Below are 17114 nucleotides of genomic sequence, written 5' to 3'. Positions count from 1 at the left end.
AAATGTTAGCAAGCCCTTCTGTGTGTCACATTTGCTTTATTATTTTTTTTAATTCCTAATTTCAACAGTCTCGTCTTTGTGGCGTTCTCTTTCGACACTCGGGCTCTTGCAAAATACTGCTGCTGTGAAATTAAACTAGCTTCCAGTTGCTATATTTTCTCGCTGCGTATCTTCCCTGTAATGTTGTCGTACATGTCAGCGTGTCTTGTTTGGTAATATTGCGTCACATCGAACTCTTTTCCGTGCACCACTGCAATGCATTGTGGGATATAGGGAGCTCTGAAGTGACCATTGTTGTTTACTCGATCACTAAGCCCTCAAAGGGTCGCTCTCACAAAGTTCACTTCAGCTGTTTAGAGAAATGGAACAGCCCTTAAGAGGGCAGCAGGGATTCCCCCGAGGGAAAGTGCATAGGGCAAGTGACCAAGGGCAAATAAACCGGTTATTAAAACACAGCCCCTGTCTGTTCTATACACATTAATGGTGGCATGCTTTAAACTTAAGATGACAAAAGAAAAATATTCCAAAAAAGAAGCAGGCCTGACACCGAAAGTAAAGTAAATTGATATCAATTTATTCGACAAGCCTTACTATAAATAATGAACACAAGGTGGGCGTATATGAGTACCTTGGGCGTATACGAGTTTACCTTGAGCATGAGTTTACTCATAGCTTTAAGTTTCTCTGTAGTGTAGTACTGTCGATGAAGCAGAGGGTGGTTGGCCATCTTCCTTAACTGCATTACCACGTTACACATCTGCCGATCTGTGTGGCCCAAAGCAAAAGAAATAAAAGGTCGGAGTGGTCTTAACAGTTTTGAGTGTTGCATGGTGAACATGACCTACTTTCGCCAGTGGTGGAAGCCTTGAGGTTTTTCAAGAGTGTGTGGTAGAGAACCTGCTGCTTCTCACTCATGGAGCAGTACTCCACCTTTTCTTTCTTGTCAGGTAACTGCTGGAGGACCTGGAAATGAAATGATTTGAAAATAATCAGGTGTTTTTTTCTCATCAAAATAGCAGAGACTCAAAAACAAAAAGGTACAGCATATGCCAACAGATTTTGGGAGGCAACTAAGTACCTAAATTACAAAAGAAAACTCAGACATCAGCCAAGATTTAACGATGCAGTTATTAATAAATTAAACAGGTGGGGAAAAAAAATACTGAATATTCATAGACATTTTGGGGTGATTTGGATAAGAAAATGTGAGCCTTTAACCCAGCGCTATGACACACCAATTCAGCCAATTCTAAGAACAATACCTATCATACTTATGTATATATAATATGCATTTCATTGTAATGGAAAGAAAAAAAAATCATGGCTAGCAGTGACTTGCCTCATTCTTAACTCTTCGAAGGATGAAAGGTTTCATTATGCGTTTGGCCTCAGAGATGCGATCCTTCTCGAATTGACTCTGTTCCTCACGGGACTTCTACAGATAAAAGAATGGTTGGAAGGGGCAGAATCTGGCGAATCATGGCGTGTGTTGCATTTTTGTGGATTCACTAGATACATTTCTTTATTCATTTTTTTTTTTTTTTTTTTAAAAGGCACAGAAATACCATAGAAAACATCTTAGAGAGCTGGACGGTAGAGCTGGAGAACATGGACGGCATGATGAAGTTGAGTAGTGACATCAGCTCCAAGAGGTTGTTTTGTAATGGCGTGCCAGTTAGTAGCAAGCGATGCTTTGCCTGAAAAAAAGATCAGCATTGAGAATTTGCGCGCTCGTGGCAGGCCCTTTGAAGGCGCGATTCATCAGTAATTCTTAAACTTTTTAGGTCAACGTAACCCTTAAAGATGATATATACAGTAATGACCCAATCGTAATTGTCAAGGAAATTACAGTTAACATAATAACCACATGCAGCAATAAATACAAAAATAACTTTGGTATTATTTTGAATTTGGACCTAAATATTCATGTCCTTTTTAACTGAAAGGTACTAAACCAAATTTATTTCGAATGTAATTAAATTCTTTTTGTAGCAATTATTGCTAACAGACATGAACTGCTTAAACACTGAATAGAGAGAATTACTTCACAATGGCACATATTTGTCAACTTCTTCCCAAAAATAGACTTGGGAGTTCAGGTGCTGCTACGAAATAGCTAAATCACTTTAACATTGTGTTGCCTATAATAAGAAAGAGGCCCAGTGGAAGTGAATCAAGGAAGGAAGAAGGAAATCAGAGGAAATTGTGTTATTGCCGAAGACATGTTGCCCATTTTTAAGTTTTAAAAGCAGTGACTTATCAACATGTAAGCTTCTGAGTTCTGACCCCAGTATGCTTTTCAATCTTCAAATATTTTGTCAAGTTTGCTTGCCTACACAAGTAAAACGTAAGAGAGCTTTATACAAAAAAAGAAAGAGAAAAAAAAAAAGCGGTGGGGGGGTGGGAGTACACACACACACATGCCAGATTCATTAGGTCATCATGCATGTTTAGGAATCCATAAGAATCTAAATGTTTTTATAGCGGTCATGTACAAATTTCGACCAATCAATTTGGAAAATTAGAAGCTTAATAGGAATGTAAGACAAAAAAAGTTTCGGGATTTTTTTCTTTACTCAATACTGTGGTATACAGTATATCAATAGAGTGATATGAAAACAAATATTATACTGGAATTTATCCTCAAATTTAAGCAATCCTATTTTATATATAAAGCGGCATGATTAAGGCGGTTCAACTGCAAAATTTGGAATTTAGCATTTCAACAAAATGCTTTTTTTTGCTGATCCAAAACCATTCTATTTATAACGCAATGTCAACATACCACCCCAACCGTAAGCTTTTTCTTTATTTCTTTACGCCTCTAGTCACAATAATGATAGAGCTTTTCATTTGTTCAAAAGTAGAGAAATACTTTCTTCAGTTAAATTGATTTGGTGAAGAAATTATTTCCCTGGTCTCAATACCTAAGTTATGCACCTTAAAAAAAAAAAAAAATCTATATAATTCAGATTATTTTGCGTACACCATTTTGGAGAACTGCTTTAAAAAAAAAAAAAAAAAAAAAACAGTGAACTCACATTGATAGACATGAGGTTGCGATACCGCAATGAATTCATGTTCTTCAGCATGTGACCCTCGTCGAAGATGGCGTATGTAACGCGCAGCTTGCGGAACAGACTGCGATCATTGTTATTCCCAATGGCAAAGTTGTACCTGCTCAAGGGAGGAACAATGTTGAAGAACAACATGCTTCTAAAAGAAGCTTTTGGTAAATTGATTTACTCACGTGGTGACAAGGATGTTAAAATCAACCTCATTGTTCAGGATGTCATGCTTCAGGTAACTGCGGTCCTCCATAGATCCTGTATATAACAAGAAACACCCCACATTTTGGTGCTTTTCCTAACGCACAAATGTTTTTATGCAAAAACACAAACAGCAAACAGGTGTAATATTGCATAAACTGCATATGGATGACAAATAATTCATATACTGTATGTAAAGCACCATACCACAATAGACTAATACTTTCAGAATGGGGCACCATTTTTTCAGCTCTCTGACCCAGTTATCTGCAAAACAAAAACAAATTTGTATTATAGACAAATATTTTGCCTTCATGTGCAACTTCTAAAATAGACAATTCCAAGGTTGGGTTTTAGATCTGACTTTGTGCAGTTGAACTGCTTGGTTGTTTGTTGCATTAAAAATAAGTAATGTCGTTTTATTGTGATAATAATACGAGTATTGAAGTGGCTCTTAAATAAAAGATGGGCAATCTCTTGTATAATTTATTAGCATCAAATAATAAATGTGTATATGTTACCAAGTGTGGAGCCAGGCACAATGATGAGGTGAGGACCCTCTAATCCTTTCAGGAATAAATGGGCTAAGAAGGCAATTGCTTGGATGGTTTTCCCCAAACCCTAAGCAGAGAAAAAGTCAGGTTCAGATCTATGAAACAACAACATTTTACACTGCCATTATTGTATATTTATTTAAAAAAAAAAAATAGGCATGGACCCAAAAGTTGAAAATGAACACCACGATACAGTATTTTCTCTAAAATTAAATTACATTTATGACAATTTTGGTAATATTTTCTCCATTAATTAATGTAAAACATTTTTACACAAAATCAAAAGGAAGGCTGGATAAAGATCAAATAAAACCAGGATCATGTGGCCAAATAATTCTCAATGAAAATTAAGGATTCCTAAGAACCATACGATAAACTAAACTGATCTTTAAATACCATTTTTAAAAAATTGCAGGAAAAAATAGCATTTAAAAAAACAACTGCAGGAAAAAAAAAAGTGATTCACAGTGGACACTGAAATATTCAAGGTTCGGAACCTGCGGCCTCAATTATTTGTGGAAAATGTATCGTAATTTTTGGGCAAGAAGCCTCTACCCCCCCACCCCCCCACCCATTTTGAATCCTGTGGCTTATAGTCCAGTGTGTCTTATTTATTGATTAGTTTGGGTTAAAAGGTAACACTTTATTTGATAGCAGAGTCATTAGACTGTCATAAGACCTTCAGAATAATGACATGACACTGTCATGGGCATGGATGAATGCTTATGACATATGTCCAATTATAATTAACTTTAATTATGTTCAGCTCATATCTTTTACATCTATTCAAAAGTGAGAATTTGCCGGATGACCACTAAATGACATCTGTCATAAGCATTCATTCATGCTCATGACAGTGTCATGTCATAATTATGTCATAATGCCGCTGTCAGATAAAGTGTTACCAGTTAATATCTTTGGTGTAAATATCCCATAATACAGTGAGGACAGCTGCAGCTTATAGTCCGGTGTGGCTTATCCATGAACAAATGCAGTTTTCATGTCAAATTTGGCAGGTGGTGGCTTATTGTCAGGTGCGCCTTATAATCGAAAATTACGGTATTTGTTTATTTTTTTACATTTTCATCCTCACGCATGTTGCCAGTTGCTGGAGCCTATCCCATCTAACTATGGGCAGTAGTCAGGGTACACCCTGAATTGATTACCAGCCAATTGCAGGGCAAAATGAGAATCAACCATTCACGCACACACTTATACCCACGGCTAATTGAAGTGTTAGATCAGCCTCCAATGAATGTTTTTGGCATGCAGAGAAAACCCACGCAACCACCAGAGAACATGCAAAAATCTACATAGGAAGGTGGGAGCCTGGGATTGAACCACTGATCTCAGAGCTGTGAGGCGGACGTGCTAAACCACACACTCACCACCATACGGTCAATCTTTTTTTTTCATTTTAACAAAAATCTTCATTGTGTGAAATGACCCTGACAACCATGGTGACTATTCAATATTTATCTGTCGCGATAATAAATTTTAGTAGGCGATATACTGTCTCATAAATTATTGCCTATATGCAATATTATTGTCATTTTTTAAAAAACCAATTCAACCACTAATGTAGTGACAACACATCCTAATAAATCACCATTTAAATCCAATAAATTGTTATTTTTTAATAAAACAAACTAATAAATAATAAATATTAAAAACAGAAACACAGATATAATGCATAACGAGTCATTTGACGCCAAATTATTCACTGCTAATCACATTTTTCATAATGGGTGTCATTTTAAAACTATTCTTAGTGTAGAATCTGCATTATGTGAGATAAACTCCAGAAATCTTACATGTACTTACATGTTGAACATGACGTGCTTTTATTTTAAAATGTTCACTGGAAATATGTTAGCTAAGCCATCAACCGTAAGCTTTACACTCTGTTTAATTTAAAAAAAAAAAAAAAAAAAAGTGCTCGTCTTTTTTCATCATGCATTTGGTGCCAGTAACAGATTTTTTTTTTTTTTTTTTTTTTCACAACATTTGCAAAAGCTATAAACCAGTGATTTTTCATTTTTGAAGTGTCACCTTTTAACCGCAATTTTGCGTTTTGGAGAAGACTGCCAATGTTTTATAGCAGGCTAAACTGGTGAGTAAATTGTCTTTTTTCCATTAGCCTCAATGTACCAATGCTAATGTTTTACAATGTTTAATATAAATGTGTTTCCTTATTTTGTATGTCTGAACTAATTCTACAGCGTGTTGATGACCAATAAACATCTGTGAAAGGAACGAGAGTCTCATATGATCAACTGGCACGTGTGCCGAGTAGGGTTGGGCATTCACCATTGGGCATTGACCATCGATGGGACCCGGTTCTCCCGGAACCGTTCGAATTTTGAAATTTCGATTCCATGTTTCGATGCCCTGACCGCCGAGCGGAAAAAAAATTGCTGCTGAAAACCACGAAGAAACAGCCCCAAGAAGCGTGTGTTTGTGCACTGCAACTTGATTACAGCTATGGACACGGGGCGGCGGTGCTCAAAGGTGTGGCTTAACTTTACCAAAAAAATGAACAGTCAGCTCAGTGCAACATTTGCAACACAACTATATCATGCAAAGGTGGCTGCACGATGTGGCCAAGTGCATAGCTAGTTGAGTGCTACGTATTTGACACGCTGCGCCGTCAGAACCAGATATGTAAAACAATACATTACGTCTGTCTTCTGCCGTCTCAGCGACCCGACCCCGGATTAAGCAGTAAATAATGGATGGATGGAATAGTACAAGAATAAATTGTATTATTACGTCGGGCTATGGTCGATATCATATTTATATAGAACTAGATGTGAATAACAGACTTGGCGGCATTAGATCATTTAAAGAGAACTAGATGCGAAATGACAGACTTGCTGGCGTTAGAAAACAGCCGCCATCTTAAAGCAGTAGACGCCTCTGTTAAAATAAACAGTATTAAAAGGATTTTTGTTTTAGAATTTGTTGTGTTGCTTATTTAGAAAGAAGCAGCCATAGGAAGCATTTGATTACCGGTACTTTTTTAATGAACTCGTAGCAGTGAAAACATAGCATCACATAACATAGCATCCTTGCCAGACGCACTCATCTCTTCTTCTCTGCATTCTACGTACACTCCTACAGCACCACTCACTGGCCTAACTCGTATGGTCACAACATTAACATTGCATGTGTCCGTAAACACAACAGAAGCAGTTTTACAAGTAAGGAAACCTTATTATTTTGCCTCATCTACATCAAATTATAATCAATAGAAGAATTTATACTAGGGCTGTCAAAATTATCGCGTTAACGGGCGGTAATTAATTTTTTAAATTAATCACGTTAAAATGTTTGACGCAATTAACGCACATGTCCCGCTCAGACAGTATTCTGCCTTTTGGTAAGTTTTACAGCAAGGCTTTTTGTGCTGTCTAACAGCGAACTCTTGTGGTCGCTTTGCGACATGTTTTATTGTTTTCTTGCCAGTTCAATATGGCTGCACGACGTCTCGGGCTGACGCCTACGTTGTAATGTTGTGCTTATATGATCCTTGGACAAGATTTGTCCTTAAGTATGGTTGTTGTAAAGAATGTACATATTATGTTAGTAAGCGAAATGCTATATTTTTTGTATGAGACGCTTTTTGTTTATGTTTAGTGAACCTGTATAGCGTGCTAAGCTAACGTTGTTGCTAATGCAATGCTTGTGTACTTTTTTTTTTGTAGTTTCACGACGGTCTAAAGAGGACAATGGTTTGAGGCCATTTTATTAATAAATCAGATGAAAAAGGAAGAAGTCTGATTATTGAGGCGTCGTTCACTAGCTGTCTAGCTTTGGAAAAAGTACACGCTTCGGAGTGAGGACAGCATAGACAGATTTAAATGACAGTAGAGTGAAATGCCCACTACAGTCCTTGTATGTTGAATGTATATATCCATCTTGTGTCTTATCTTTCCATTCCAACAATTTATTTTACAGAATATATATATAATTTACAGAAAAAATATGGCATATTTTATAGATGGTTTGAATTGCGATTAATCAATTTTTAAGCTGTAATTAACTCGATTAAAAATTTTAATCGTTTGACAGCCCTAATTTATACTAATACTTAGTTGTAGGTCCCAGCTAAGGGATATGTATGGCAAAAGAATATGAGAAAATGTTTTCTCTGTGAGCTTTTGAAAAATAAACATCTTTGTGAAAGCGCACTCCTGTGGAAAGAAACGTCATCACATTCAAGTTCAAAGACTGATATTTATATACAATTTGAAAAGACCCCAGTGAGAAGTACAAATAATTCATAATTTTCATATTAATTGTATTGATAATAAATAATAACAAAAATAAATGATAAAATAATAATACATTTAAAATTCATATACCGTATTTTTCGGACTATAAGTTGCGGGTACCCCCAGCCAGTTTGGTGTTTTGGAGTTTGGTTAACTTGTTAGCATGTTCTATATGCTATAGTTATCTGAATAACTCTGAATAGCTATGTTACGTTAACATACCGGCCACGTTCGGATTTCGTTGTTCATGCATCATGTAACATTATCACACTGTAAACTTATTCAGCATGTTGTTCTCTATTGTATTTTATTTTAAATTGCCTTTCAAGATGACATATCTGTTCTATGTGTTGGATTTTATCAAGTAAATCTCCCCCAAAAATGCGACTTATACTCCAGTGTGACTTATGTTTTTTTTTTCCTCTTCGTTGCGCGTTTTTGGCCTGGCACGACTTATACTCAGGTGTGACTCATGGTCTGAAAAATATTATTAATAAAAAAAAAAAATAGATAAAAAAAAAAAAAACGAGAAGACATTAATGTAAACTAAAACATTTTGTAACTAAATTTACCCTTTTTTTTTTTTTTTTTTTTTTTTTGACCCTGCCTCTTAAAAGAATCTTAATCGAGAATTGTTCGAAACCGGAATCGTTCAATTTCAAGCGATGCCCTACCCTAGTGCTGAGTCCACGCAGCACCTGCAAATACACACATGCATTTTGTATGTGTTGGGAAGGGGGGGGGGGGGGGGGGGGGGTGTTCTGGTTAAAAAATTTTAAAAAGTGGGGCTAATTAATTTCGTGTTTTTGGTTGTTTAGTGGCAAGTAGTATTTTAGATTTGGCTTGTGTCTTACCATCTCATCAGCGAGGATGCCGCTCAGGTTGTGCTCGTGCAGAAGCTGCAGCCATTTCAGACCTATAAGCTGATGGGGTTTAAGCTTGAACCTGGAAGGGAAATGTAATTTGCGTGAGGAACAACAAAGCAAGATGACAATTAGTGTAATATATTCTGAAGTGCATGCCACTCACTGGCTATTGAGCAGGCTTGGTTGTTGCATTGTTCCCGAGCCAGCCCGCATGACTTCTGTGACCTGCTTGACCATTAGGGAGGAAATAGTCTCACATTTAGACATGAGTCTCCGTACAATGGTACGCTCCTTAAGAACCGTTCTGCAGTCCACCAGCAGATCCTCTGACAGTCCGTTGATCTTTTGCATCACATTGAGCTTGAGAATAAAAAAATGGGAGAATAGTAGTAAGAAGAAAAGCAATATGCATGTAGATGACAGAGGTGGGTAGTACTGCAATATCTACTCCATTTCATTTACTCGAGTAACTTTTTGAGAAAAATGTCATCTAAAGAGCAGTTATACCACACCTCTGCAAATATTCAACTTTTTTTTGGAGAAAGTGAATGTTTAGTTTTCGCGATCCATGAGCCATAATCTTCTGCTTTACAAGAAACAAAGGCTATACATTTTGTATTTCAGTTTGCAATGATTTTCGCTTTCTGAAATGACTGAAAACTTGGGGGAAAAAGGGTAGTAATTATGAGATGCTCCTGCAATTTAACTCAATAGGCTGGTTTGTCATACAAGTCATTAAATGGGTTGTGTTCAACTGAAGCCTCCACTGTACATTTCTATTTTAGCTCTAGATGAAGCGGCAATCAGCCAAAATGCCTTCATATTTCTATAAATCCACAGGTGGATCCAATAAGTTAGAATATTTTAATAAATTGGTTTCAGCAGTTTAAATGCAAAATCAAGATAGTGGTAATTTTTAATATTTCTAATATTCAAAATCAGGGACACCGGTCCTTTAATCCATTTTTTCACTTCTAATTCAGGATATCTGCACATACCGATACCAAATCTTTTTTTTTTTTTTTTTTTTTGTTATTATTCAGGACTCATTATTTTAGTAATTTGCTCTTCTAACTCTTTAACCGGAGGCTGGAATGGACCTGTAAAAATTATATAGTGTTTTTCTCTCCCCCTTCCTTTTTTTTGGTCTAAAGCAAGCAGTTGAACAAAAAAAAAGCTTTGTTAAAATGGTCTTCTGATATGCCGGATGTAAACAAATGCCAGGATGACAGTGAGGTTGGATGGAGAGTGTTTGTGAACAGCAGTCTTCAGCTCTTTCCACGGATTCAGGTCTGGACTTAGACTTGGCCATTCTAACACCTGGATACGTTTATTTTTGAACCATTCCATTGTAGATTTGGCTTTATGTTTTGGATCATTGTCCTGTTGGAAGATAAATCTCCGTCCCAGTCTCAGGTCTTGTGCAGATACCAACAGGTTTTCTTTCAGAATGTTCCTGTATTTGGCTGCATCCATCTTCCCGTCAATTTTAACCATCTTCCCTGTCCCTGCTGAAGAAAAGCAGGCCCAAACCATGATGCTGCCACCACCATGTTTGACAGTGGGGATGGTGTGTTCAGGGTGATGAGCTGTGTTGCTTTTACGCCAAACATATCGTTTTGCATTGTGGCCAAAAAGTTCAATTTTGCTTTCATCTGACCAGAGCACCTTCTTCCACATGTTTGGTGTGTCTCCCAGGTGGCTTGTGGCAAACTTTAAACAAGACTTTTTATGGATATCTTTGAGAAATGGCTTTCTTCTTGCCACTCTTCCATAAAGGCCAGATTTGTGCAGTGTACGACTGATTGTTGTCCTATGGACAGACTCTCCCACCTCAGCTGTAGATCTCTGCAGTTCATCCAGAGTGATCATGGGCCTCTTGGCTGCATCTCTGATCAGTTTTCTCTTTGTTTGAGAAGAAAGTTTGGAAGGACGGCCGGGTCTTGGTAGATTTGCAGTGGTCTGATGCTCCTTCCATTTCAATATGATGGCTTGCACAGTGCTCCTTGAGATGTTTAAAGCTTGGGAAATCTTTTTGTATCAATATCCGGCTTTAAACTTCTCCACAACAGTATCTCGGACCTGCCTGGTGTGTTCCTTGGTTTTCATAATGCTCTCTGCACTTTAAACAGAACCCTGAGACTATCACAGAGCAGGTGCATTTATACGGAGACTTGATTACACACAGGTGGATTCTATTTATCATCATCGGTCATTTAGGACAACATTGGATCATTCAGAGATCCTCACAGAACTTCTGGAGTGAGTTTGCTGCACTGAAAGTAAAGGGGCCGAATAATATTGCACGGCCCACTTTTCAGTTTTTTATTTGTTAAAAAAGTTTAAATTATCCAATAAATGTTGTTCCACTTCACGATTGTGTCCCACTTGTTGTTGATTCTTGACAAAAAAATTAAATTTCATATCTTTATGTTTGAAGCCTGAAATGTGGCGAAAGGTTGCAAGATTCAAGGGGGCCGAATACTTTTGCAAGGCACTGTATACAGCCCTTTACAAAAACCTAAGAAGTCCTCAAAGTGCTTTGCAACAAAGAAAAATATAGTACAGTACGTGATAAATAAATGGCAGGAAAGTACTACACAATAAAATTGAGGAAAACAACAATAAAACAAAAAAAAACAATACATCGCCCGAAAAATCATTCCAACAAATAAAACGAAATAAAAGAAAACCGCGAAAGATCGATCATCCCACTGTTTAAGTCTCAACCTTTGAACTTGCAAAAGAAGCTCCCCAGAAAAACGAAGAGCCCTGCGAAATCTCCGACAAATAGGAAGGATCCCAGCCGTTAATGGAATTAAAAACAAACTCTAGAAGTTTAAAAATCAATTCTAAAATGAACTACGGTATAAGCCAGTGGAGTGATGATAGCACAGGGGTGATATGTTCACGTCTGGATGTACCGGTTATTAAATAATTCACATTTTGTGGTAAAATACAAGTTTTCTTTTTATTTTACTACCTAAATGACATTTCCCATGTTATTGCAATTTAGTGAGATGCATCTGTATTATTAGGAATGTGTCCTAAGGAGCAAAATTTCTTACCAGGCTTAGCCAGTTTTTAAAGGGTCGCAGCTCGATGATCTTACTGGCTTTTTTGATGGAACACTTGGAAATAAGGGTCAGCTCATCAATGGTGGCCTCTTGAAAGAACTTGAGTACCTCTCCTTTCACGCCATCAATCTTTGCCAATGCATCATCGTAGTTGTCAAAGTCACTGCTTGATGCACTCTCATCATCATCGTCGTCGTCGTCATCGTCGCCGGAGCTCATGCTTTCTTCAACGGCACGGGCTTTTTGCTTTCTTTCTTTTGCTCGCTTCTTAGCCAGACTGGTCCCACTGTCAAAACTGGACAGTGTTTTTCCTGACGATAATGAGGTGGAGGAGCAGGATGGCTTCTGGTAAGTAGTTTTCATGACAGGTAACATGTCTTTTGTAATCCACGAGGAGAGGATGGAATTGGAATGTTTGACATTTTCTTCAGCTGCGTAGTCATCACTGTCAACTGTAGCATCTGAACTGTTTTGAGTGTCACTTAAATCTTTGTGCGTGTCCACCTTGGCATCTATTTTTTTGTCACTAAACACAAATTGGTGCAATTTGCTTTGCTCCTTTAAAGACTTCTCCTCGCTTTTGGTATGTTGGGATATTTTTGGTGCATCTTTTGACAAGCAGCTGTCATCTGTAAGTTACACAAAAGATAGTCCACATTAGAAAAGGAGGACATGATACAACAAGTGACAGAAAAATAACAGGTATGAGGAAATATGCTACAACCTTGCTCAGAGAACATCTTTAGAGCATGTCGGGCCTCAACAACATCCCAGCTGTGTTCCTGAAGCACTGATCGCAGCTCCTACAGTAAGGCAGACATAGTGAGCTTCACATCAAAACATTTACCAGTCAGTCATCTATACTAGCAACTAAGTTGGTATTGTTTTGGGAACATGGTAATCAACAACTCAGAGAGAGAAGATTAATCAGTGCTGAAATGATAAGAGGGGAAAATAGGAAAAAATATGGCCCATTGTACATAGTTTAAAAATTTTTAATATAGTGTGTAGTTAGTTTACAACTCAATCATCTCTCAAAGGTACATTTGCGAAGCTGAGAATGCCAAGCTTTATTTTACATTTGTTTTTAAAGTTATAAGTGTTTTTTGAAGACTGAGTTAAAAAAAAACGCCTCTATGTTTATTGTTTCATTGTTGAGCACATTTTGGTTTTTATTGCAGTAGCATATTTTTTTAACTAAAATTTGCTTATCTATTTTGGGCGCAATGTGGTCATGAAGTACGTTATAGTGGAGGAAAAAAGTATTTGCTTATTTGAGTGAAGTTGTGTTGGGGGATAAAAACTATACCAAAACCCCTTTCACACACTCCGAAACACCGGGAATATTGCAGGATTTAAACGTGCAGCAGTTGTATGTGAAAACAATTTCCCGGGTCGACTGACACAGCGATTACGCAGACATTTCATGGGTCGCGTCTTAGTATCATGTCCGGGACTTTCCCAGGAAGCGTTGTGCGTAAAAGTAGGCGTTAAATTTCCGGGTCACAGCGCAACGGCTGATGATGTAAATATCATGGCGGGCCGATCGTCACTTTCTTTACTACTCTACTTTCGCTACTGCGGAATCAAGGTTGTACTTTAAATCAGAAAACAACGGAGGGACGCGTTCAAGGGTTTATTTAATACATATTTGCTACTACCACCAAAATCTGCACCCGCGGCGGCTCCACCCGGACCCGCGCCCGAGGCTTCCGTGCGCACCGCAGCCGCCTTGAGCAGTAGGCAGAGAGCCGATAAGACAAAACAAAGGTAGCAGGATTCTTCCTTCCACCCTTCTCCTGGATCGCCTGGGCTTAAATACAGTCTGATGAGTTTGAATTGGCTGCAGTTACGACGTCGGGAACGCTCCTTTCAGAACAAAACACGATTTGACCAACATTGTGACAGCTGATGCCAACCAAAAATGAAGTAATGTCCGGGTTACAAAATTGCGCCAACAGCCATCCCCGCACAGAGGGCGCCAGTGGGCAACACGGGACAAGTGTGTGAAAGTGTTCAACCCGCGTCATTCTCGGAACATCTATACATGCGTGAAAGCAATGAAGCGAGCAAATCCCACGTCACCTCACACAGGAATTTCCCTGGATGTGTGTGAAAAGGGTTTAAGCAATGGAATGTTAAACATTTTTACATGGTATTGAGTAGAGTTTTCCGATAATTACTTTTTAACCGATAAATTACGGTATTTAAAAAAAAAAAAAAAAATTAAAAAAAAAAAAAAAAAAACTGCCAAAATAGGCTCAGGGCTTCAAGGGTTAATGTGTCACGAGAAAAATCGTGATATGATATTTTTGCTATATCGTCCACCCCTAAGGTACGTAATAATGTAATGGAAGTGGTGTAACTTATTCATATTTCCATATTATCTTTATGACAAACATATTCAAAATCCTAACAAATTAGACCTTGAGCAGTAATCAAAATGGGTGGACGTTTCACCTCAGGGATTCCAGTGCATACCGTGACAAAACCTTTGTTGTTTTTTTGTTTGTTTGTTTGTTTTTTACCTCTTTGGCAAATTGATTGGCAAACTTCTTCTGAAGTTTTTGGACCATTGCCTCCTGTTTCTCCCAACTTGGTTCGTCTTCAGAATCCTCCGTTGAGTCATCAGACACCTGTTTGTTTAAATACCAAAGACAAAGGAGGCAATTATTGATTTAATCTTTTTTCTCAGACAAGCATAAAACAAGTATGCATTATGCATTGCAGAATGAAAAGTCTCTCACTATGATACGTGTAGTGGAAGTTCAAAAAGGGCCTAAAGCTTACCAAATTCAAAACCCTCTTACATTAAAATTTCAACAACAACATACATAAAAATTCAGCTGAAGGTCTTGTTCTAGTCTTGGCTTTGACTTCCATAAGTCTTAGTTTTGCTTCAGACTGATCGCTGATTATCTGTCAAGACTGATCCAGACCAGCAATGATCTTTTAATTTTCAACTTAATTGGTACCTTGACATACGAACACTTCTGTAAACAAAATACTTAGTTTACAAAAGGTTTTGTTGACGCTTTTTTCACTTTATATTACTTAAAAAATATTAAAAACACCTAGGATACAACGTATTGTAAAAGATACATATGCAATTCCTGCTTTTTTAAGGCGCGCCATAAGATTCTACTGCCCTCTTAGCCAGAATCTTTCCTATCATGCTATGTATCGTGAGCCTGCTCTTCTAATGGCTGATTGTTTGTATCCCGGCAGTACAGTCTAGGGACTTCAGTGGCATTCGCGATTGTTACAGTATAGCCATAGGTCTAAAAAATGTTGCCAAAGGACGGTAGAAGAGGATGATGGTGTTCATCCAGTGGTACGACATGGAGAGGCTGGCAGCTCACACATGAAAGTGGCTGAAGCCTTTGTTAAGAAATTCGACAAGTTGACTCTCTAAGAATACTACATTCCCCAGCAAGTTTTCAACAGTGAAACTGGGCTCTTTTGGAGAAAAAAATGCCTCGTCGAACCTATATCATGGTGGAAGATAATAAGATACCAGGGATTAAGCCTGTTCAGTGTTTAGTAACTGTAACATCCGCACTATAAAGCACATCAGATAAGGCCTAAAAGCCTTCAATTTTGTCAAGAGCCGACAGTAAGCCCTATAGTGCGGAAAATACAGTAATTCAACAGAATTGTTTTTCAAATGTTACCCAAATTTAATTTAAGCCATTATTATCTCACCACTATTTGCTTTATCCTTTTGTATGGTTGAGTTTCACTGCACTCCAATGAGTTGAAGGATACATCAGAATTTCTCTTCTGAACAAAATCTGAGCCTAAAAAAAAAAACAAAAAAAAACACTTTATTACATGAGTCAAAATACTCTAAAGCCCCTTTCACATACTCTGAAAAAAAACGGGAATATTGCGGGACTTAACCGTGCAGGAGTTGTGTGTGAAAACAATTTCCCGTGTCGACTCACACGGAGATTATGCAGACATTTCATGGGTCGCGTCCTAGTATCATGTCAGGGAAGCGGTGTGCGTGAAAGCAGGCGTTAAATTCCCGGGTCACAGCACGATGGCTGATGACGTAATTATCATGGTATGCCGATCGTCATTTCCTCCCTCTTCGCAGTAAGACGAAAAGCGGTAAACAAACATCGCAATTATAAACATAGCAAGCTGGAAATAGATTAACTGAAACTGAAAACTTAACTGAAAACATAACGAAATTAAAATGTCACTTATTACGTTCGCGTCGGGCTGGGCCGGCCGGAGTTCTCTCTTTTTTAAATAACTATATACATTTATATATGTATACTAAAACGATGTATGGATGTTAAACTAAGGAATACTTGTTTTAAAATAATTTGGATAAGAAAGGCGCTGTATGGTCATTGCAGAGCCAGTGTGTGCCACGCTCCCTCTTTTATCTGTTAATTTATATTTAACAAATTTTTCCAGCATTATTTCGTTGTGTAAATGCATTTATAATGATCATAAAAATATTTACAACATTATTATATTTAAAACATTAAGAAAAGTTGGGGGTTTTATTCTGCCAACTGAGAATTCGTTACAAAAGACAGGCTTATATGCAGCGGGATCGTCACAAATGTGATCACACAAAATGCAACCAGTCCCGTTTTCCCAAGCAGCAAGCAGTGCTCTGTCCAGGTCTGACTGGCGCATCCCTTTTCGCTCCTCCTTTTCCTGAGTCCTCACAAATAACACATAGAATTTCAGGGGTATTTTCGGGCTTGGACCTGCAAATCAGGTTAATTGATCGGGCTCTGGCTGGGTCAGGCTTTAATACCGGCAGACCCGGGACGGGTCGAGCTGGATTTTTTTAGGCCTGATCTTACATCTTGCTTAAATACAGTCTTGATGAGCTTAAATTGGCTGCAGTTGCAGTGTCGGGAACGCTCCCTCTGGAACAAAACACAACACGATTTGACCAACATTGTGACAGCTGATGCTGAAAAAAAATGACGTAATGTCAGTGTTATAAAATCGCGCCAGCAGCCCTCCCCGCACAGAGAGCGCCAGTGGGCAACACGGGACAAGTCTGTGAAAGCATCCAACCTGCTTCATTCTCGGGACA

The 17114-nt window shown here is 38.0% G+C and overlaps 1 protein-coding gene across 2 annotated transcripts in view; it reads right to left on the bottom strand.

Annotated features, from left to right (window-relative positions):
- The window catches only part of smarcad1a (SWI/SNF-related, matrix-associated actin-dependent regulator of chromatin, subfamily a, containing DEAD/H box 1 a), a 46958-nt gene that overhangs the window by 18748 nt on the left and 11096 nt on the right, over positions 1-17114 (bottom strand). For both annotated transcript variants that reach the window (XM_057832475.1, XM_057832476.1), the window contains exons 7-20: positions 15749-15843; positions 14572-14679; positions 12768-12846; positions 12035-12672; positions 9130-9326; positions 8955-9045; positions 3791-3890; positions 3477-3536; positions 3251-3326; positions 3042-3177; positions 1566-1697; positions 1340-1435; positions 846-963; positions 650-765 (exon numbers count right to left, since the gene is read on the bottom strand). In XM_057832475.1, coding sequence (XP_057688458.1) covers positions 650-765; positions 846-963; positions 1340-1435; positions 1566-1697; positions 3042-3177; positions 3251-3326; positions 3477-3536; positions 3791-3890; positions 8955-9045; positions 9130-9326; positions 12035-12672; positions 12768-12846; positions 14572-14679; positions 15749-15843 — 2042 coding nt within the window. The remainder of the gene's footprint in view (positions 1-649; positions 766-845; positions 964-1339; positions 1436-1565; positions 1698-3041; positions 3178-3250; positions 3327-3476; positions 3537-3790; positions 3891-8954; positions 9046-9129; positions 9327-12034; positions 12673-12767; positions 12847-14571; positions 14680-15748; positions 15844-17114) is intronic.

This window comes from Corythoichthys intestinalis, chromosome 3 (assembly GCF_030265065.1).
Source record: "Corythoichthys intestinalis isolate RoL2023-P3 chromosome 3, ASM3026506v1, whole genome shotgun sequence".
In the NCBI taxonomy this organism is placed as follows: Eukaryota; Metazoa; Chordata; class Actinopteri; order Syngnathiformes; family Syngnathidae; genus Corythoichthys; species Corythoichthys intestinalis.
Note: the sequence above shows the minus strand (reverse complement) of the source record. Positions and strands in the feature narration are given on the sequence as shown.